A 23,748-nucleotide genomic window follows, 5' to 3' on the forward strand; every position below is an offset into this window, starting at 1 on the left:
GCTGGAGCATCCCTGGCGGGGCGAGCAGGGCCCAGGTGGAGGAGGAAGAGCCAGCCAGGGGGCTTTGTTTTTCTCTTGTTGCATTCAGGTTTTAACTAGCAAGATGCTGCTAACTATGGGGGTGCTCTGTGGTCAAAGGATACCTCTTCCACAGCTCGGTGCTGGGCGTTTTCTGTCAGGGAAGTTGGTGCGGCTCCTGCTCAACAGCTTGTCAGGGGCTCGAGTGGCCCCGGGGCTGCCCACAGGCCCTGGTGGTCGCGTTTGGGGTCTCACCCCGAGAAGGGTTGTGTTTGGGATCTGTTTCGGGGATCTGTTTTGGAGCTGGCACTCGTGGGTGTTTCACTACAAAAATCAAGTATGTGGTAACTCACAGCTGAGGGTTAATACGAGACTGGGCGGTGTGAAACGGATGCTTTATAGATGCAGCATTAAACATTCAGGCCTTCTGTTTAATTTTCATGGGTTTGGTAATGACATTTAGAAAAAAAAATCAGTTTTATTGGTTTTACATGGCCTGCAATTACATCTGACCTTTCCCTTGGTATAACAGTCTGTATCCGCTATATTTCTAAACATTGACTATTAAGCCAACGAACTTTTCTAAAGTAAATCTATTGTAAACTTTGAGGCTAGCATTCGTATTGATTTATCTTTTGTAAACACTGTATAAATGCAGTACTTGAAAATTCAGAGCATGTTTTCCGAGGCCAAGCTGAAGAGACTGCTGCATGGCGTATAATGATTTTGTTGTGCATGTATTTAATGCTAACAGCCCACCTGTTCGGGATAGTAAATTAAGTGATGAATAGCCCTAGTGAGCTTTTTCTTAGCATGTGGCCTGCACCATCAGCACAGATATTTTTGTGACTAAAGAGAATTCTGTGTAGTGAGAAGTTTAAACAGCTGCTTCTTCTAATTGCCACTTCTATATAAAGTCCAATCTTTAAAGTGAAATCGTCTGCAAGTTTTAATATTGTTGCTTCAGAAAAGTTGCATTTTTCCATGGTTGCTATCGGGTGGCTCTGATGTGATGCTGAGTCTTCATAGTAGGAGGTGGGGGACAAATCGAACTCCACGTTGTCTTCGCCTTTGCCGAAGAGTATTTTGGAGTAACTTCTAACACTGACTTCTAGTTAGAGGCAGTAGGATGGAGCAGAGTTTGTGATGGGGATACCAGCTGGGTCTCAGATAGGAAAAATATTTCATGTCCACACCTAATGTTCTTATTATGAGAAGGTACTGTAGTTCTCTGCACTATGAATCGTATCTAGACTACGTGGCTTAGGTTTTCTCCAGTGTTCTTTGCTATTAGCAAGGTAACTTAGTAAGATAGCCATTTTTTCCCCTATTTAGAAGAGTCATTAAAATGTTTCAATGATTTTTGATCCTGGAGGAATAGGACTGTGCTGTTGGGTTTATGCTATATGTCGTTTGCTGCAGTATCCATTCATATAAACCATTTTCAGAGAGGTTTCTAATAAGTGTGCTTCAAAATCTATTTCGGGTAACTCTTTATGCATCAACTGAACTTTGCCCTTTTTGCTTCAGCAGCTTAAGTGTGAGCAGGGTTCTCTAAGCCTGTGCATGTCCCAACCTAGCTACTGATCCAGGCTTTGTTCCTCTCTAGAATTGTTTTGTAAGGCTGTGGAACATGTTTTGGAACCTTAGAAAGTAGCGCAGAAGTGATTAGATGCTGTGAATGAAGTTGCTCATGTCTTTTCTTTTTTCTTCCCTTGTTTTCTTTTTAGGACTTAAATACAATCTACTCTTTCCTTCATGGACTGGACATACTCTCTCACTTCAGGGAACACCAGCTAAGGTAAAGTACAATGGAGCTAGCTAGCATCGCATAACACAGCTGGCATGCAGACAGTTTTTGTGGAGATGAGCAAGGTTTTTCCTCGGCCTGCACTTTGGGGTGGCAGGACATTATCCGAGTCCATTGCTGAGCTAAGTCACTGCAGCAATGTGGCATTGAATCCAAACTAACTAGCTTTGATAACAATGAAGGCAGGGCTTACTGCCATATGTCTGCAAAGGACTTTGTAGAAAGTACCCTGTGTTAACTGGATTGCAAATGCTTTTTAATGCCGCAGACACTCAGATGATCTCAGAACAAAAAATGGAAGGCCAACAAAGCACAAAAAGTGCGTTGGAAGTATTTTAGTTCCTTCAGTTCTGTTGCTATGGGTAATTCCAATGCGTAGGAGTGATTTAAACACTTAGAGAACAAGTTGTATGTTATCTATTTGGGTAATGAAGAACACCGTAATAATTTGAATTTTATGGTTAAGCACATCCTTTCTTTTAGAACAAAAAAGAGTTGAATTTGAGGTCTCAAAGCCTTAAAGTGATTCTGCTGAAATGTGATCATTAATGGCTTATGATCTTTGGGGATTAAAATTGAAATTAAATTTCTTCTTCCTTAGAATAATGTCATCAAGTGCCCGCTACGAGAGGTACAAGGGCAACCAAGTTCTCTTTTGGTAAGTACATATCACTGATGGGAGTTCTCCAGCAGAAGTGTAAGCAAAACCACTGTTTTACATGTTTTAATATCGCTTAGTAATTGTAAATACAAGACTTTACAATGCTTAAGCTTGGCCGGGCCAGTTAAAAGCTTTGACAAGAGGTGATTGTCATGACAGTAGGACGCTGATGATTGAGAGGTGCCCACGAATTAATAGCACAGGTCCGTGGGCAGCAGAGGGGTGTCTGTGCCCACACCAGATCAATTAAAAAAGCAATCAGTGCTGCTTCGGGTGGCTGGTGGGAGCGGTGGCGATGGCTCAGTAGGTGGCACTCTTCCCCTGGTGCTGGCTGCCGAGTGGGAACCTGGTGGCTTGCTAGCATTGTCCTGTAGCAGAGAATGGAGCTCAAACACTTTAAAAAAAAAAAAAAAAAAAAAAAGAAACTATTTTTTTAATCTTAAATTACTAGAACTGGTATTTTAGCTTCTTTTTAGGTTCCTGGTGGGAGTCAAATACGCTTGTTCCTCACATGTTAGCATTGGCTGTGGTGTATTTAACAACTCACAGCTAATCCTAGTTCCAGTGTGAAGCACGCCCTCCAGCACACCTGATCTAAGTTAAAGAGATGCCACGTACTGGTTCTCATGATGGGTGTGTGTGCCACAAAACCCTTCCCGGCACCAGGTCGTGGTGTAGGTGCAGAGTTGCATGCTGTAAATGAAGGTGACGTGAGGCTGTAGCTGGGAAGCGTCGGTGCAGCGCCCCACGAAGAGACAAAATCCCCTGCAGTAAAGCACAGCAGCATCTGTGTGGGTCTGCAGCTCGCAGCTGTGGGGTGCGAGGGTTGGTAAGTCCCCTGTCCCCCATCTAGGACCGAGGGACGCAGCGGGAGGCCACGCTGTGTGGGCACACAATGCAAGTGTGGAGGTGGAGGAGAGCAAAGCAGGAGCCAAATGTATGAGTCTTGTGCTTTATCCACACGGCCTGACAGGTTGATTTAAAGTAACTGTCCGTGGTGACATGCTAATCAACTTTCCCATGGAATGAAAATATTCCTGTGTTTGTACTTTTACGTACACCTTCAGTGTAACTAAGTGTTCTCACTAAAATTTAACAGTTTTGTTTTGCTAAAAATTGACAGTTATATCACTTAGAAATCTAACTGTAAGGCATAAGAAACATTCTGGATGTAGATCTGTTTAGAAAATAAAAATTAATTCCTGGTAGTGTTCCTTCAAATTTCTTAAGTTTCTGGTCCACGTACCTAAATTTGCAAGGTGGCCGATACTTACTTTACTACAGTAACATTTTCGGTAATCTATTGTTGAGTTGCTTTAAAGAGAAAGTAGATGTCACTGAGTTTTGGTACCTTTTCTTACAGCTCAGAAACTATTGCAAGATGCTGGTATATACTGCTTTCCGGTTCTGTGCTCATGAAGGACTCCATGTTTTTACCACCTTGCAGGTATATAACGTTGTTTGTTATTATTGTTTAAAGTAATCCAAGATCTTATTTTAATTGAATGTTCATGTTACTGTAACGTTTTCCATTTAAAATTTTTTTCAATTTTTTTTTCTAAAGTTGAATAGTGGAAAAAAGCGTTCTGCTAATTTCATTTAAATTCCCTTCCGCTTTGCCTGCATGCAGTACTGCACTTGATGACTTTTAAGTCTTGCTAGGCTGGATTTTTTGGTTTGAGAGAATCTGTATTAGGCTTTTTAACTTGGGGGCCCTTTATACAAAACAGGCACACAACAGGAGTTACTCAGAGTTCCTTGTCTGAAAAACACCACTGCAGATCACACAGCTTCTGCCCCTGCTTTGAGATTGTTTTTAATGACATATGTGATTTTTTTGTATGAAGCAAGAGAATAGAGGCCAGTGGTGTTGGCTCCAGAGAGCATATGACAGAAATCTGACTGCATCTTACAGCTGAAGCACAACGAGAATTGTGGCGTGCTTTAACTGAAGCATGGTTTTTGTCTTGAGCTGGACTTTGCTGCACTGTGATGCTCTGCTTAACCTTGTACCTCACTCAGAATTTTTACTTCACTGTATCTCAAAGCTGCATGTTGCTTATTTGCATTCAAGCTGCACTTCTAGGCAAGGCAGTAGTGTGTTGTTTTTTTAAGTTGACTTATCTTGGTACCCAATTTGGGCACTTTTTCATGAGATTAATAAAAAGTGTTGCTACCTCCATCAGACAAGAGAGAGGCTTTCCCTCCGGGGCGGTGGTTCTGTGGTGGGCTCCATCTCCTGCGGGCACTGGGCAGCTCCATCTGCAGCCATGTCCGCTGGTGTGCTCGTTGGCGTGCTCTCATCTCCTGCTCCAGCCCTGCAGAAACAGAGCGCAGCGGGGGGAAAAATGGAGCTTTGGTATGCTAAAGGTTTGGAGTAGAAATGCAGACGTGTACAATTAGATAAGCTAAAATTATAGTTAACTAGTGAAGAGTCAAGGTGGGCAAAAGGATGCTGAAACCAAACCTTTTTGTTTCCCCCAATGTTTTTGGCTCTGGTCTTGCCACCAGCAAACCAGTCCCAGTCCCCCTTGGCCCTCCCTGGGGCCCGGAACACAGATGGGGAAGGGGAAGTGCTGCTTGGACACGAAAATAGGGGAAGGAAGAGCACAACTTGCTTTCTGCTTTGCTAAATTACGTACTTGCACTGTCCAACTTCAACTTATAACTTAATGATTCTTTATTTAATTTTTATTTATGGTCCCATGTAACAATGTGATAAAGTTTGGTTACTTTTCCTGGTCTAAATACCTCAAATTACTCTTTTGTAGTTGAGGGAGCTGCAGTCACCAATCCTTTATGGGTTATTTTCATATGAAACAGTGCCTTGGATAATTTGAGTGTTCTTTTCATAACTGTAATTAGCACTGTGTAATTACATTTAAAGTAACACATGCATTATTCCTTGTCCCCAACCAAATCATTCTGAAAGGAAGCTTAAATATGCGTCTGTAAGAAAACACAGCATTGCCTTCATTCTCATCCCCTTGGGTATTATAGGAAACAAAAGTAACTTTTTTTGCTTGTTTGTTTCTATTATTTTTAACTTTTGCTTAGCAGTGAGAGCAGAAAGGTGAGTGGAAATGACCTGCAGCGTATCATTAGGTGTAAAGCATCTTTGAAATAGTTTTTTTTTTTTTATTATTGATTTTTTTTAAATTCAAATTTGATAACATAGTAAGAATAATTAAATTACCTGAATTGATTGTAGTGGAGCTGATTTGTGGTCTTCCCCCCTCTTGCCCCAGATCTCTTTCTGTATTTTAGTATTGCTCTGTGCATTGATTTCTAGAAAATAATGTTTAACCACCTCTGGCAATGTCATTTACCCTAATGGAAAAGGGAAAAATATGGCTTTAAAAAATAATATGAAGAACGTTTGTCTATTCAAACAATCTTTGGATAAAGAACTCGATGCTGTGCTCTTCATGCCTAAGGAGCATGTCATGCTACATACCTGTCTGATCTTAGTAACATAAACTGTATGGAAGAGAAATTTGTTTAGGATACTGATTTATCTGTGTTTTTTTTATTCTTCCTACAACAGTAAAGTGATCGGAAGCGTAGGGAGTCAAAAACAAAATCACGCTTGAAGTTTTCTGAGGCTGCTGAGGGGAGTGGAGGCATCCTTCCAGCCAGGGCATTTTTGGTAGGCTTCCTGCGTGGCTTCCAGCTCAGACACAGGCATCAGCTAAAGCCCGGCTATTGGATTTGTTGAATGTGGTATAAATGTGTCAACACGTGAGCAAAGGCGAGAGAGGTTAGAGACGGGTGTCATCTGCACTGAAGTGATGCAGGAGACTGATGATGGCTTTGAGACATCCCTGGGGAAAATGGGTGAGGACCGAAATAGAGCTCTTAAGGTGAGGCAGGTTATAAATACCAGCGATGAGAATTTAGGCTTTATGGAGGCTGCCTAGGGCTTTGAAAAGGTCACGAGCCTGGTTTGAATAATTCTCAGTCTGGAGGAACTGGGTAGGCAGAGGCACTTTCTGTAACAGATAATAGTTAGCAAATGGATTCTAGTTTGAAACTCAATCCTTGTCTGTAGTTCGTAACTTCCCTCCCTTCCAATTACGTTTGTAACATTGGCACGGCAATTTCAATTTTATTTTTCCTCTGGAGCATTTGACAAACTTCATGTTTAAGGAACTCCTGTATGTTTCAGGGTTCTTTTGCTCGGAATGTTGGAGCAATTTTTCATAAGCCTTAAGAAACAAGATACTGGTGTGTGTCAGTTAAAGGCATTGAATTTCCTGGGAACAGGGGGTTTAAAGGCCCCTTTTTCTAACAGTTATTGTTTTCATCTGTTTTATTGGGTTATTGTTCTTCAAAATCAGGGTTGTACTGTCGATTAACTGCTTGGTAACTTTTATTTAATAATTATTTGAGAAACTGTTGGTAGAGTTGGTTATCAGTGAGACACTTGTGGTCTCCAGCAGTAGGACTGGAAGGGGGTGACTGATCATTTTCTGGTACCTTCCCACTACACTTGTCCCTGTTCTGCCATCTGCCCAGCAGTTTCCTTGGTGGATGGGAGGAGATTTCAGTAGACCACTGTTAGCTTAACCTAGCTAACACACTGGTTAAGCTCCCCTGTTTTTCCATGCCTGGCTTCATCCATTTTTTTAACATTCGGTTATTTCTGAGTCAACAGAGCTCAGAAAAACCTTCCTGTTTTTCTACAGATCTTTAAAAGGTAAGACATGTAGATTCAAACCTGCACGAGGCACAGCCCAGGTGAGGCATAAGAAGGTGGGCAGCCACTGCTTTATCGACTCGCTGTAGGCTCTTGAATGAGGAGGGACATGCACTTGAGAAAGGCTTTCTGTTCAACTTGGAAGAATTATTGTGCAAGTCGTAATTCAGAAATTGGCTTGAAAATTGGAGGACTAAGACCTGCATGCGGGTAGGATAAAATCTGGTAATTATTTTGACACTGATAATGATGATAAGAGAAGCTCTGTAAGTTATTTATTTTTAGATAAGAAGCAGATCAATCATTAATACCAGGTAAAAAGATGACACAGCCTTGATTACCCTAGTGCCTGGAGAACGGGTTTGTCAATAGGTGTGGTACAGCAGGAAAAGAATATGCTTCTATTCGAGAACAATGGCCAGAACAAAAGAACGGGAGTGGGGGGTTCTGTGCAAGGAAAATCATGTCAGCAAGCTAGAGTTTTTGTGTTAACCTTGCTTGTTAATCAAGATAATTCATTTGAGCAGGATATTTGAAGGAGATTACTCACAGCAAGATTAGCCATAGGAAATGTATCAAGGACCTGGAGGAACTTTTGAAGCCAATTATGTGGATGACAGCCTCCTACAGCTGTGAGAATTGAACCTTGAAGAGAAAAAGACAAAGTCTTGAAACATTCAAGATGTTACTGAAAACAAACACTTCTCTTTTCCCAGCCTTTCCAAGAAATTTGTGAACAGCCTTTCTGAAACCTCACAAGTGGAGTAAATCAGTGTTATTGTCCTAAATTCAGGTAGTGCGTTTGTTGGTTAAAAAAAAGTGTTGTTTTTTTTTTTTTCTTCCCAAATCTAATTAATTATAAAAGGGATTGTTTTGGAAAGATGATTGTTCAAGGATGCCTAGCAGGGGAAAAGGAGGTTGAAGCAGACTGATTTTTAAGGAGATGAGGTAGCTGGCGTTTGGAGCAAGCGGGCCACAGGCAGAGAATAAAGGGCTCAGGAGAGGGCTGGCTGGCTGCGCTGGGCTCCCTGCAGCCAGCAGGGAGGTGTCAGCAGCATCTGAGAAACTCGGAGCTGCCTGGAAGTCACCCAGCGGAGCTGAGACCAGGGCTGGGGCACGCTCGTGCTCTGCTCGTGGCATGGCGTCTTCCCGGGAGCTGTGGATGTGCCAGGGACTCGACAAGCCATTGCTTTTTTTCTTCTGGGGTAAAATTAGAAGGCACAAATGCTTGAATCAAGAGAAAATGTCATAATGAAAGAGGAACTCGGGTTTTGCCTTATGAATAGTGGCTTGGGTTGAAATTATTTTAGCTTATTTTTTTATGAAGTTAATATTTGCGGATAACAATCTCATAATAAACAGTCACTGCGAGTCGCAGAATAAAGTTTTTCAGACTCTTTATGTGACAGTACCAGCAGCACAGAAAATTCTGTGCTTCTACAGGACCATCAGTGCTGGTGAATAGGAATAGAGGATTAAGAACTTGCAACTTGCACATCTTACCTTTCTTGCTTTTTAGAAATCTTAACTTTTGAGGATTGTAACTTTGCTTTCAAATGTATTATACCTCAAATGTATCATCTAACACCAATCAGTTTTACTTGTAAAACCTGTGTTACTAGTATTTGTGCCTTTCAGTGAAAAAGTGAGAAGCTCAGAGCTCCTGTGTTGCCAGCTTCTGACAAGGAAACATATTTTGGCATTTTTCTGCCACCGGTCCTTCCTTCTAGGCTTCCTGGTCAGGGTGTGCCTGCTGTGTCCATGCTCTGTCTGTGGCTGTAGGTGAGGGGCTGGGGACGCGTGTCCTGCTCTCTGAAGCACGTGCCTCTTACTGGAGGCACTGCTCTCGTTACAAAGCAAGGAGAGTACATGGTGCATCTCTTCTGGCATTGAATAATCTTCTGTGAAAGTCACAAAAGTATGTAGTGAAGAAGGACTGCGTTCAGACTTGTCAACAACTAAATGATCCCATTGTCTTGTCCCCCACTCCAGTCTCTTCCTTTTGTTTTATTTGTAGTTTCTTCCAGCCGGTGCTCTATGGAGGTTTCACAGAGTGCTGGAGACGATAATTGCACCACAGAAATGTTTTTATTTTATTTTATTTTTTTTTTAATACCCAGGCTTTTAAATACCAAGAGATGTGAAAGTGGAAGCAAAGGGCAATGTGCAACATTTTAATATCCAAAACATATTTTTATCAAGGCTATCTAGTCACATGGCCAGGGATAGTTGCACAGCTTCACAGAAAGTGGTAGGTAAGATACTGGCTGCCTCAAAGCATCATCATGTTCAGAGTACAAGGTAATTAGGACAGACATCTTGAGCTCGCAGCCTGCATATCGCGTAGTGTGTTCTACAGCCTCCAAAATCATTCCCAATTAAAACTTCCATCAAGCTTAAGAGAGAAACCTGCTAAATGTTGCTATTGTTGACAGCTAATGCAGAAATGCTTTTTGATGACTGAGCATTAATTGAAATCGGTATTTTGCATTCAGCCACACATCTTGTGGTTTCAGGTTTCCTTTAGACCATTTTCTGATGAAGTTAAGTATTGTAATATTTTTATAATTAAGTTACTTTGAAATGCTCAGGACTTGCACAGCATATGGTATCTCTGAAAACCCTGCACCTACATTTGCCAATTTAAAAAGCAGTAACACAAATGAGGAAAACACTTGTGTTAACCCTTTATTGACTTTAGCTCATCTATTACCCATTCTGAATTGTCCATTAAAAGTGAAGGATTTCAATCCCTATATGTTGCTTCATTTTTCTTTTTCCCCCTTTGGAAAGAGTGCAGACAACAAGAAGTCTGTTTCTTTAATGTAACTTCTGAGCCATGCTACTCTAACTTCTTTCCCCATCTACTTAATTTTGCAAACCGAGGGCATTTGGGGCTGTTCCTTGGTTGGAAACCAAGGGGCAGTGCTGGCAGCTCGCTGCTGCAGAGCGCTGATGGGATCCCTGCCCAGTACTGCCCTGCCTGCAGTGAGCCTCAGCTGTAGCACAGCCTCGCGGGTGGCAGTCGACCTGAGAACCACCGAGGGAGAGTAAGCCTTCCCTGCAGATGCCCCGAAAAAACAGAAATTCCCGTGAGGGCTGGTGTCTGACACCACGACCGCAGGATGAGACGGGAGGATTCTGCCTCCCCCGTGCAAACACGGCAGCTCTGCTATTGCGTACCTCGAGGCTAGGCAGGCTCTCCCCTCTTTTATTATTTCCTGGCCAATGACGAGGAAATTAAGCTTAAAATTACTGCGTGAGAGCATTTAAATTGGGGTTCAATGATACAAATGGTTGTTCCACGCCATTTGCAGTGCATTGTGTAGGACACGCAGCTGTAGCTGAGGAAGGTGATGGGGGATTTGCCTTGGGGCTGAGCAGCAGCTACCTTGCAGGAGCTGTCCTGGATGTCGGCTGGAACAGCTGCCTTGCATAGAGGCACTCTGAGGAGAGGAAAAATGAAATGCTTTTCAAATCAAGAATGAGCTCTGACTTGTGAAAAAGCACTTCTATTTCTACATATTAAAAAACAAACAAAAAAAACCAACCCAGACAACGCTTCCTTTTCTTATGCGACTCGTCTCTTCCGGGCCAAAGCGCGTACTCGGTGAGAAATGTTTGTGCATTGCAGAAACCCAGCCAGGTTGCGGAGCGAGATGACTTGATGCGTGAGGTCGCTGGGTTCTCTTCGCAGTGGCAAAAAGTACAATTTGTCTTCTCGCTGTGTTCCCGAAAGCTGTTTGACAGGCAGTTTGAGAGGAGAATATTCATAAAAACAAAATATCTGCAGACACTTACAAACACGTTTCTTGGCATAGCTCTGCACTGGTGTATCAGTGTCCTAGCCCAGTCCTACACCTAATACAGCACAGAGTGTTTGTTGCTGCAGGTAGCTTTATTGACAATCACCAATAATTACATGCAGTATTAATATCAACTCAAACAGCCAGGATAATTTAGGATTTTCTAGTCCCTGGACAATACAGAACAAATTCTCAAGTGCCTGACATCTCTATATTGAAGGCTTTGATGTGGGAAAGATCTGAAAACATTGTTTCAGAATGCAGCAGAATACTTTAAATCTGGAGATGCTTGCTAATTAGTGTTCAAACAAATAATACGGCATTCAGTCTCAATCTCCATCTGTGTTTGTAGGCTGAAAACCCGTCAGGACAGGCTGTGTTTTTACCTTTAAAGTGTCTGCTGTATTTTGAGCATTGCATAATGAAAAACCATCAGTAATGAATAACTCCAGTGTACTGAAGTGGAGCAATTTTCAAGTTAAATGTGGTTACTGCTCCTAAAACTTGTAAGTCTTGAAATTCCAGATGTTTCAGCACCAAATACTCAGGTCACTTAACAGCTGGATATTAAACGGTTTTAGACATTTGTGCTTAGAAAACTGAAGTATTTTTGTACAACCTATTTAAAGAAATACTTTGTTATATTCAAAATACGTCATTTTGTAGGGTTTTTGAGTAGGTTGCAGTGTTAAAGCAAGGCATGTTATAACAGCTCTTGTGCCTTAAGGAAGCTTTGAAGTGTCCTTGTTGTGAATTGTTAGGTTGTGTTAAAATGCCAGTGCTCCTGGGAGTGGGCACGAGACTGAAAATCAGCGTTCTGCAGTAGCAAAGGCTCTGTCCAGTGAGCAGTTCTGGTCAGTCCCCTTACCGCAGTAAAGCTGAGCAGATGCTCAAGCGCTTGCAGGTTTAGGATTGTAGAGTTGAGCTTTAGTCACGGGTGGCTTTATCTGTATTATTATCTGTATTAGCAAGTCATGCAGTGGAGAAGGGACAGCTGAACGGGGTCAAACAGCTGATGCTAAGAGCCGTGTTATTTGGTGTGCTGGGCTCGTATGTTTTGGTAGCTCCGGTCTGATCCCATGGCCTGAACGCCCATTAGTGGTTGATGCACGATACCCTGCCAGTTTAACTTGCATTCCTTTCTCCTGTGATGCCATTGCTTAAGCATTTTTAATTATGAATAGCAGTGAATCAGGAGGAAAACAAGGTTTCTTGTTAATGAGGCACACATAAATCAGGCATAAACAAAGCTGCCTTTGATATGTGGAAGACGTTTTTCCTATGACCGTGTTGCAAGCCAGTGAGTGAGTGTCTGAGAATTAACGATGCAGATGTAATAGATGAGTATTAAGTGACAGGAGCATACAATAAGATTATAAATAAAAACTGTGATGTAACTTATACGACCAACTTTTTGGGCTTCTGACGGTGGGAAGCTATAGAATAATGTTTAAATTTAAGAATCCATAAAAATACGTTTGGTTAAATATTTTTAAAATATATTTTTTAATAATTTATTATTTTATTAAAAAATTTAATAATCAGGCCATTAAAAGTTTTAATAGTTTTACCTTTGGTGTATGTGCTTTGACATAGGTATTTACTGTATTGTAAGGAAAGCTTGATTTCCATTGGTTTCATGTTTTCTTCCACTTGGAGTGTTTGTGTTAGTCAGGGCTTAGTTTCTGTTTATTCTACGCATTTTGCTGTGTAATTACATAAGACAAGTAGGAATGAACATTATTCTTGAGCGTTGTTTAAAATTGGCAGATTAGTGAAATAGCTTCTCTATCAATTAAGAGGCTTGCTGACATCGCTTTCATACTAGTCAAGATATGGAATAAGTAATTTAGAAAGTTAAAATCCATGTTTCCAAAACACGTTGGTTACGTTCATTACAGAGAGTGTTAAAAATTGGTATTTTTAAAACATGGTGATTATGGCTGAGGAAAAACCATCGCCATGCCTCCTCTTGCTGAGAGCTGTGTTGTGGTGCAATCAATAAAACGTCACATGATGCGCACTTGGAAGTAATTAAACTTGACCTATTGACTTGTAAATATGAGTAGTTTGTTCTTTAGGATTAGAAGGGTGGGTTTTGTCTTTGGAACATAATCCTTTTCTGAGTGTCCAGTTGTTGTAAAGTGCTTGATGGACCAGAAATGATAGTGCCAAGAGCTTGACCTTTGATCTGAGCAGCGTTCTTTTTCCTATATCGTTTCTGTGTACCCTCATTACTTAATTAACAAATGATGCAACAGAAACAGAGGGGAATTTGACAGTACCTGAATTTCATGGATGTGTTTATGTAAAATAAACTGCAACCCTTCCCAAACCTCTAGTAGTCTGATAAAGTGTTTTGTATACAACAAAAATGCTTTGCTTGAAGAATATTCAGTGGAAAACAGCCCTAACTACTGGGAATGTGAAAAAAGTAGCAATCAGTTTTGTGATAAAACTGATAATTATTAAAAATACAGAAGTCAAATCTTCTGGTTGCGTGCAATCCTTCTCAGATTTTTGTTTGCAGGACTGCTGTCTCAAATTTTCTATTGTATGAAGTAGAACTAGAGCTGTAACTTTTTTTAATGCAAATGATACTCGCGGAAGGTTGTTTTCACTTTTTTTTGTGGATAAATAATAACATGAGTTTTGATCTACTGCAACTATTCAGAAACTGTCATGCTTGTATCATGTCTGTGTAGGAAAAGCAAGAATGAAGTCATGAAAAATTCCCCTCCCAGCTGCTTGCTATAGACACGCAGCACATACCAAGTTTCAATGTGGAACTTGTGTTCCTCTGGCCTTCTGCAGCAAGGGGCAAGAAAATTCCAGTTGTCATTTATGACTTCATAGCAGTCATTTCATTTAGGGATTTTTTTTCAGTAGACCATTAATAAAATCAAAACTTGACAGCTTAAACTGCTGTGCTCCTGCTAATTGCAGCGCTCTGTCCTGACAGCTGTTAGGATTACACTGATAATTTATTTGCTGGAATAACGTGAAGCTTCGCTTGAACGACTTCACAGTTTAGTTCCACGGCTTAACTTCCTTTCCTGAGAATGCATGCAACCTAGAAAAGTTTTTGTATGATCCCGTAATGTAAAGCTTGGAAGTGTAAGTCTTTTAAGTTTTCTGCTCAGTGATAGTGTTTCAGGGGATATTTTCTGTACCGATGGCTGTGTAACTCGAATGCTTTATGTGGCTGAAGTTTCAGATGAACTTTCCAAATGTAACCTTAGTAAAAACTGATGGAGCTGATCCGCTTGTTAGGATTTGTCTCCGGATTTGTTTTAGCCTTGTTTTAATTCAAACATTAATCTTTACTTCAAGTTAACTTATTCTTCAGTCATTTCTTCTGATAAGTGTTAAATGTTGATTGCTGTTGACAGCCTGAGTTCCTAACACAGCAGCTCTAACTAGAGAACTGCTAATCCGATTGGGATGCTGTTAATCAAGTATTTTTTTCTAACTTGAAGTCTGTATGGGATAGCTTTCATTTTTGCAAGGCTGTGTGGGGTAGGTCAAGCATACCTAGCTCGAGCTGATAGCTCTGTAATGAAGACAAACTGGCTGAGTATGTGACGCCAGATGCTATTACAGCCACAAATTATGTGAGTTAAGAGGCTTTTGGTCAGTGCCCCCAGTACCAGCCCAGCAGCATCCAGCTGGTATCAGCTCCTTTTGCTGCTGGTTCCAGCACCCCCGTGTCTGCCGGCATCGTGCCTTCTCCAGAGCTGATTCTCCTGAAGCCACCTCTGGTAGCCAAAGCAATTTCTTGGCTTCTGTTTTCAATCAAATGTCTCTTTTACAGGCAAGATTGAGGGACACCCACTGTGTGGTTGTAGTCTTGTGGCAGGGGCACTGCGTGATGGTCTTCAGGTGTCCTGATGGTAGCAACTTTTTGGAGTGATCAGCTGAAGCACATTGCATTGCTTTTAGCCTCTCTCCTGAGTTGCTGTATTACACTGTCCATCACGTTGTGGCATTTATGCTTTTCTGTATTTCTCAAATAGCACCCATCACGGTGGTTCAAGAAGCAACGTGAGTGCGGAGGTCCCAGGTTGAGGCTCGGATTTGAGCAGAGGCTCTGGCCTGTTGTTTGCTGCGAGGATGAAGAGGGGGATGTGCAATTGAGGGAACTCTGATTAAAGATGCTATGTACTTCTGAGTTCTTCAGTTTTATATATATTTGTTTTTACAAGGCCTGTTTAATGCTTAATTAACATTTACTAATGTGTTCCTGTCAACACTGAAATGCATGGTGAGTGGTTTCGTGTATCTCCAGTAATAATGATCTTATGAAAGAATGTTCTTTATATTTAGGCTTACATAACAGGCTGCGATGAGAGGTACTGAGTAAATTAAAAAATATGTAATGGTACTATATTGTTAGAATTTTTCATACAATAATTTCATCATTTTTTCAAATTTCGAAGGGTAGCGTAAGGTGCAGCATTGCCAATTCATTTTATAATGAAAAGGTAAAATAGGCTGTTTGTCTCATTTTGTCTCATTCCTTTTCTTTTTTTCCATCCCTCTGTAGTTTTGGCAAGCAGTCTGGAGGAAAACGAGGATGCGAATGTATCATACTGGAGCCTTCAGAAATGATTGTGGTAAGGCAAATTTTTCAAATGTATTTAAATCTATTGCTGGTTTCAGCAAATTCTTTCTGTGTCTTATAGCAGGAAGCTTATTGTAAAGTATTCTAAAAAATTGCAGTAAAATTGCCTTGATTTCAATTATACCTAGGGCTGCTATCGTAACAGCAATAGCTATGTACATTTAATCTAGATGGTTAAATGATGGTGATGATTGTGTCATTCTTCCTAAGATTATGTTTACTTGTGTTCCAGAAGCTTACCAGTTATGTCTGACTTGAGCATTCCTGAATCAGGCAACAATACTCTATCCTGAATATTTTATTTCTATCCCCACTCCGCCCCGTTTCATTGCTTTTTACTGGCCAGGCCAGCAGTACAGTGTCTGGTAGGAAAAGCGCTCTTAGTCCCAGCTTTGCAGTTCCACGCAGTGTGAAGTCTTTTGGGTAAGAGGAGAAGGAATGTAGGAGTGCTTAGCCAAGCTTGGAGGAGAGGGCTTTCAACTTAGTTGTCATCAACCTTTTCTGCATCCAGCTTGCTTTTTGCTACTCCAGAATCCTTACACACACTGCCAAGTTCATACGTACTTACAGATTCAGCTCTCGGGTCGATGTATGCACACTGTTGGCAGAGGGAATGTTAGGATTGCTTTTCCGTGGTTCAGACCCACGTTGTACCCTAGCAGTGTGGCTGGGACACAGGAAGGTCTCCTTCAGCTTTGAGTTTGAGATGCTGCTACCAGAGCTGGAACAAAAATGCCTGTTGTACCGAGGGGCTGCGTGTCTGTAAGCAGGCTGAGATCTTCAGGCTGCTACTGATTTAGCTCCCTTATGTCTGGGTATGATGACATTAAAACTAATATTTGTTGATGTGTTACTCATTGAGTATGTCAATATTCAGCTTCTATGAGAAATTCAGTTCTCACAGTATACTTAAAGCCGTGGACGTCACAGACGTCCTGTACGGAGAGCTCTTGGTGCCCTCTGTGCCTTTCTCTCTGCACAGTGTCGGTCTGATTCTGCTCAAAGGCTTTGATAGCATCAGTAATGTTCTTTGCTGCAGACAGTTGTAAGCTGCAGCCTGCCACCTCGCGAAGTAAGCACAGGTGAGAGTGCAAGTAGCCTCTTTCAGTCTTCTGAAGTGAAATTGTCGCTTGCTTATTGAAATTACCCAGTCTGGTCTGGGACCAACTTATGCCTTGAGGGGTGCCACAGAACCGCGTGGATGCGATCTGTGCAGCCGTGCTACATGAACGCCCTGGGAACTTGGGTTCCTTGCTGCCTCTTTGCTTTCTTGCCTGATAAGAGCAGCTGCTGAGGACTTGGTGTGCTGAGCACGCGGATGTCCACTGCCGCTGGTGAGCGTAGCCCCGTGCCTCGGTGCTGCTCGCCTGTCCCCTGGGAACCCTGCGTGTCTGTGGCCCTTCAGGCTGGGGCAGCCGACCGAGGAATTTGGCCTGTTTCTAAACAAATCAACAGCTCAGACTAATTTCACTAACAAACGAGTTGCACAACTCTTTGCTTACAGAACTGGCGCTCCAGACGTTAATCGAGCTGGTGTGCTGCTTCCTGCGAAAATCCCGTAGACTGTGGTGCAGGCGCTGTTTGAAGTGGGGAGTCTGCAGCATGGAAAGTATGTCGCTGCTCCCAGGGCTGCCCGGTGACTCACCCACCCGCTGCAAGTGGAGTTGCCGGTTTACATGAAATATTTTCCATGGGCAAAATATATGTTATTGCTATTGTTGTATTTAAAGAGGAAAAACACAACAAAAAATGCGAGCAAAAACCCAACCAACAGAGGAAAAAACAAAATACAAACAAACATGAAGATGTACATAAAAGAGTAGCTTCTGCATAGAGCATACTACTGGAAAGAAAATGAACTTATTAAAGTATTTTAATGAAGAAATTGGAGAGTTTCATGTGTGTAGCTCGGGGATCTAAAACTGTGATGAGGTTTTTCATAGGAGTGCCCTGTCACGGTCATGGAGAAGCTGGCGTTGTCCATGTCAGCATTGCCAAACCCTGCCAGTTGTTCCTGGAGAGAAATGCACAACCTGGACAACTGTCCTCTCTCAAAACTCTTTCTTGAATTTTCTGTAACTGTAGCTAAATTCCAGTGAGAGCATAGAGACGCTTGAAAGTACCTTAAATTCTTTTCTGGAACCCGGCACATTTTTCTGTAGGAAAATCAGTGAACTGGAAGTCTCTAGTCATTCATATTTTATAGGTAAATCTAGCTAAAGGTACTAATAACTTTCATTTTTCTATGTAGGCCTTCCAGTGGGGTGAGAAAAGAGCATCAGCGTGGTGGCACGCACCTTGCTAATGGTCTGCACCGACAGAAAGTGCACTTGAGTTTCATTTCCCTGATTAATTCTTACTACTTTCTCTTAATTCTTTATATTTTGCCAGGAGTTTTTCCTTTTTAATATGCATTGCACCTCAAATTGTATGTTGCATAACAAATATTTGTCTTCAAGCAAAAGCATCAGTGGTTTAACCTACCTAAAGAACACCCTTCTCAGCTTTTGCTGCTGACTGATTTTTCCTTTTCTTTCTTTCTAGAATGTAAATCAGTTGAAATGGGAATCCTTTGGGAACTGACCCATTTTAAAGGCCATAAAATGTGGTCATCTTAAGTTAATGAGGATAACAGATAGTGTGTGAATAGGCATTGTAGCTCATATTTTGGAGGCTGAACAATCTATTGAATTAATAATAGGGCCATTTATCACTTAAGAAAATGGCCCAGAATTGCAGCATATTTCCATGTACTGAAGTCACTGAAGTCTTCCTTCTGTGGAACAACAGTTCCTTGGTGTCTTCATTTCCTTCTTTAGATTCAAATGTAAGATTTCAGAAGAGCAGCGTGATATTTGGAGGTGAAATTATTTCAGTGCTAGCACCAACTGCGGAGTGAAGTTGAGGATAATCACGCGATCCTCCTCAATTTGTTTTTCTATTTTTTTTTTCATGGCAGCATGCATTGTGGGTGAAGCTGTTTGCGTGGAAGCATCCTGCAGCTGCCAGAATTCAAGGATAATGAAACAACACCATTGATTAGAAACTAGCCAGTTAGCAAGCTGTTCCAGACTCTTTATTACGTGTTGGAAATGAAATAATACCCAGAAGTGTGCTAGGGCAGCAGCCACCAGCAGCATTGGTGCCCTGGTCCTTCATGCTGCCCGTGTCCCTCAGCTCCAGTGCTGGGGCCCCAGCACGCAGCATCCGCAGAGATGCAGAACTCTTCCGTAGGAGTCGTCACCCTTCTCAGGGCAGTGTGAGGAAGCTGAATGTGAACTCTACCAGCAGAATTTTTTGGTTTTAAGCAGGTGAAGGCAGGGCCGAGTGACGCACAGCAAACGGGAACCCTGCCCTGCACCGCCTGCTGCCAGTGCTGCTAACGTGCAGCAGACCAGCACCAGCTGTGTGCATGCCTATGGATCACGAGCATAAACAGTCTGGTGGCTGGCTGGGCTCAAAATGCTGATTTTGCTGGTGGTACTAAATTGGAAGCTATGTGGTGTAAAGGTCTTTCCTGGCGCTCTGATTTTTGTTTTGCTTTTGTCGGTTACAGCCGTGGTATTAACCGAAGGAAGCAGGTGGTCTCAGTTCTGAGTTTCCACTGGCAGTTGGTTGTTTTGCCCTTATGCTAACAAATCACATATTTATGTTTGCTTCTTAGCTTTCAGTTAAAACTATGGAAGAAAAATAGCTTCATCTTGCAGTAAGTGTTCACTTTAGTCTTAAAAATACTTAGTTTGGGGCTTTAATATAATCAAGGTCCGCAGTGTTGGGCTGGTCGTTGTCCTGCAGCTTTGGGAAGCCTCCGCTGCCCGGGTCAGTGTGCTGTGCTGGAGGAGGACTTGCTGTAGTCTGCATGATCCTGGAAGACTGAACCCAGAAGAAAAGGGAAGTAATGTGTTTATTGAAGTAGTTCCCGTAGCACATACAAAATTCAGAACAAAATCAACATGATTTTGGTTACTTAATAGAGTAACTGTAGGAAACCAAACTTCATTACTTTGGGAAGCCTTCTGCGTAATTTGAGCAATGGTATTGCTGACTAGAAATCAGTGTTTTCTGCTGCATGAGGAAGGGCTGCAGTACCCACAGTCATAACACTTTTTTTGAAGATGCTAGAAGGCCTGTGTAAAGTTGTGTTGTCTGCCTGTATGCCTCGCTTTTTTTCACTTTTTTTGCTTTTTGATAAAATGTGGTGTGAGGCTAGGTGTTTTGTTTTGTTTTTTTAAAAACAGTGTATCTTTATATTATGTTGTTAGTGTATATTTTTCTCTGGAATTAAAAATAACCCACAAAGTAAGCCCTGTCAGTTGCGCCTTCCTTTGACCTTACGTAGACCTGGCTGTTTGGAAAAAGCAACCTGGAAAGTAGATGTGATGTTGCTTTGGTGAATGGTTCAGATATTTTCAGTTTCTTACTACCTGTTAGTTATTTCTAATTTTCGTTCCTTTATACCTTTTGAATTTTAATTGAGCTGACTTACACAAGTGTGCAAAGGGAGGGCTGCATAAGCCAACATGAAGGTTCTTCGTCTTTTCCAGTGCTAAGTCTTAAGCTTAGGAAAGCACGTTAAAAAAAAAAAAAAAAAAAGAAAAAATCATTTAAGCCAGTAGAAATGTCTACAGAGTAACTGTATTGTAGAGGAGCTTCTTGCCTCGCTGCAGCCTATTTGCATGCATGTCTGTTCTGTTTCCTGCTAGGATGTATTTTTCCAAAACATCAGAAGGAAATGAGGAGGGATGGAACTGCTTTTTATAGAAAAAAGGAATCGTAACTAGTAAGATAAAAAGCTGGCTTTTTATCTTAAAGATAAAAAGTTGGCTTTTACTAAGAAGATAAATTTAGCTTATTCTTAATGTTGAGTCGCAAATAAAATTTATCATCAAGATATAAATGAAGATCCAGTTAATTCTTCATAATCTGTTGGAAATGATTAGAAATGAGAATGGCATAGGGAAAGTAGGACCGAGGGCTATTTCCAAAACAAGAACAACAAAACCACACAAAAAACAACAAACACTTCGAATGTTTTAAGTTTTTTATCTGTGATTGGTACTAAAAATAAGTTACGTTTGGAAAAAATACCAATAAAAATAGAATGGCAGTCAGTGGCTTTAAGCAGATTGTAAATATGCAAACGATTTAACTTCTGTGTTGAAGACACTCTTGAAATAAGCAATGTGTATAACTCAGGTTGTATAATATGTGTGGGTGCACACGAGTTTCTGCTGGTGAGTGACATTGTTCAGAGGATACGTGTACTTTTTTTTTTTTAAACTGTTTCCTGGAAGGAAACTGTGGCCTCCGGCTCATTGTAATAACGTCGCTCTGAGACATGCAGCACTGGTTCTTCAAAGTGTCTGCAGTCGTTTTCTTGAGAAAAGTTTAACTGTTCTGAACTTATGTTAGTTCCTTCCTCATGAGCTTGCTACGACTCCATCGGCTCTCAGTGCTATGGAAGAACTGGATGTTTAACCAGGAGCCTGAACGTGTGTTTCAGGTGGAGAACTCCAAAGACAATGAGGAAAACATCCTGCAAAGAGAAGTCCCGCTCAGGCAGTCCCGTCGAAGGTTTAGGAAGATCAACCAGAGGGGCGAGCGCCAGACCATCACGGACAACGTGGATGCCAGCAGCTACATCTCGGTGAGTCTGGTCCCCGTCTGCTTGGCGTTGTGCTGTTGGGTTTCCGTGTGCTGAGGAAAGCTGGTGAGATGAGACGAGATGAGATGGTTCGCGTTTGTCGTATTTGTTAACACATTCCTCTTGTTGGGGAACAGTTGAGTACTTTGGATTTGAGCACTCCAGGCGGTAGCTGAAGATTCAGGCACTAGTTTGAAAAGAGTTTATTTGCTTTATGGGTCTTCTGTTGAGCGTTGCAAATCAATCTTAATGTTTCTGCCGGACGGAGAAACGGTCGTTCTTGCTTTTTGTTGGCTGTAACTGGAGTTCTTTTGGTAAGATGTAGCAGCTGGTGGTTTTCTTTTTGTCCCTAATAAATTTAGGCTATGTTTTGGAATTGAGTCAATCACAAATGCAGTTCAATAAAGTAATAACACTATCGTGATACTCTGTCACATTTACGTGATCAAAACTAGCATAATGGTAATTCAGGCATCAGAGTAATGGCAACTCGTTTGCTACTCTTTAAAAAAAAAAAAAAAAAAACACATCACAGACTACATAATCTGTTCTGTGTGAAGGCACGTACAGCTGTGGTTTCGAGGTCACAATGCTTTTATGAAGGTTTCTCTTTACCATTATTTTTCACGTACAAACTTCCTGCTACTAGCAGGATTTATATGTGATCTAGACAAATTATTTCATTGGTAATAATTGTTCTGGATAGTTTGATTTTCTTTGAACATCAAAAGTTGAAAAACAATACTAAAATTGACTAACTTCAAATTACTAAAAAAAAAAAACCTAAAAAACTAACTAAAATTCACTAACTTTGATTAGTCTTCAAGCACAAAAGAAAAAAAAAATTCAGTTCCTCCCCCTTTCTCCTGTCTTCCTTTTCATCTCCCTATGTGGTGCAAAACCTTTCTTAGTTGTTAAAATTCAGAATATCTAAAGTGTGCAGTTAGCTAGAAACTTCAGACATCTTTTCTGTTTCAGAGTAAACTGCTGTTTTTTTTGCATGTTGCTAGCTGTTGTAATGCAGGTGGGTGATTTTTAGACTTTCCACAGCTTTAGCTTTTCTGTGGGTAAAGGTTACTTTGGCATTTGTCAGCTAAGCAGAAAAGCTCTCATTGCTGTGACAGGAAAAGAACATGCTACTTGAAGTTTAACATCCTCTGCCATCTCATTTCAAGAACTGTTGCATGTTTTTTATCACTGCTAATTAATCTGAATTAGTTATTGATGAAATGAGATGTTGAATCCTCAGGTTCTGGGCTGAATGACTTACATAAGGCTTTATGAGGAACTGAGTCTGATCTGTATATGAAAATCTCCCTCTTTCGCTGCTTGGTGTTTCTGTAACATTGAATAAGCACACACAAAATAGTTGTTAGGCTTAAGTGCCAGGAGGAAAAGAACCTCAGGAGTAGCTGACGCTGATGCTTGCTACGCTGCTTGCCTGGAAGGGTGCATGAGAAGGGACTCGTCTGAGAACTACGAAATTACACGCCTCCTTAAATGATTTCAGAGACTGTCAGTTATTGATGCAAGGAGTCAGTGTGCTGCTCTTGCAGGATTGTGATTAGTCAACAAATGATGACCTTGTTAGGGTTCTTCTTTGTGTTGATTTATTTCTTATGTTAACAACCACGTGGAGTATGTGTCTGTCTTTGCACATACAGGTTCTTGCTGCAAATCTGGTGGCTTCCTCAGATTTATGAAAATATATATTTTGATCACTGTTTGATGGGAAACATTATAAACTTCATAAATCAGCAGCATACTCCTAAATCTGATTTTGTCACTTAGTTAGGAATATTATAAAAGAGTCCTGTTAACACTGCTAGGTGTTTTCCTGGATGACTGAGTGCTAAGTGGCAGGAGACCACCTTTCTGAAACAAAACCTGCTAGCTGTTGGGTTTCAGCAGCCTGCATTGAAATACCAAGCCTTGCTTCCTAGCCTATAAACTCCTAATTGGAACGTGTCATAGTCACAGCACTTGGTGTAGCGAAAAGTAATTTGTAACTCAACAGATGACTAAGAAATCAAACCCAGCTGCCTGTTTGACAAGTAAACAAAACAAAGGATGCCTATATTTTTTCCATATTCCGTTTTAATCTGGTAAAATGTTTTTTTCCTGAGGTATATGGTTTGTTCTGTGCCTGGGTTTAACTCTTACCTATAGGAGTCTGCTAATACGTGTCCATTGGTTCCCACTGATTTTGAAAAACAGGGTTTATAAGGTAACTGTGTGTTTCAAACTGTTGGAGTATGGGCAGGATGAGGAGGAGGGTTTTTGAATGAAACTCCTATTTGACAAGAACTTACAATAACATTTCTGCCAGAGTGGGGAAACCGTTTACAAACTTGCCAGCACGTTTCCTCTCTGGCATAATACTAATGAATAAATGCAGCATTTTATTTCACTCTCCAGCATGTTGCTAGATGCTCTTTGACAGATGCTGAATGTGGCTTGATGGACCTTTTGTGAACCCTGCTTGA

General features: G+C 41.2%; 1 protein-coding gene across 4 annotated transcripts in view; it reads left to right on the plus strand.

The window, feature by feature from the left end:
• Nucleotides 1-23,748, plus strand: part of RAPGEF6 (Rap guanine nucleotide exchange factor 6) — a 125,185-nt gene that overhangs the window by 22,094 nt on the left and 79,343 nt on the right. For all 4 annotated transcript variants that reach the window (XM_035560761.2, XM_035560757.2, XM_035560760.2 and 1 more), the window contains exons 2-6: nucleotides 1,749-1,819; nucleotides 2,430-2,486; nucleotides 3,853-3,936; nucleotides 15,541-15,610; nucleotides 21,122-21,265. In XM_035560761.2, the coding sequence (XP_035416654.1) occupies nucleotides 1,749-1,819; nucleotides 2,430-2,486; nucleotides 3,853-3,936; nucleotides 15,541-15,610; nucleotides 21,122-21,265 (426 nt within the window). The remainder of the gene's footprint in view (nucleotides 1-1,748; nucleotides 1,820-2,429; nucleotides 2,487-3,852; nucleotides 3,937-15,540; nucleotides 15,611-21,121; nucleotides 21,266-23,748) is intronic.

Source organism: Cygnus atratus, chromosome 14, assembly GCF_013377495.2.
Source record: "Cygnus atratus isolate AKBS03 ecotype Queensland, Australia chromosome 14, CAtr_DNAZoo_HiC_assembly, whole genome shotgun sequence".
NCBI lineage: Eukaryota > Metazoa > Chordata > Aves > Anseriformes > Anatidae > Cygnus > Cygnus atratus.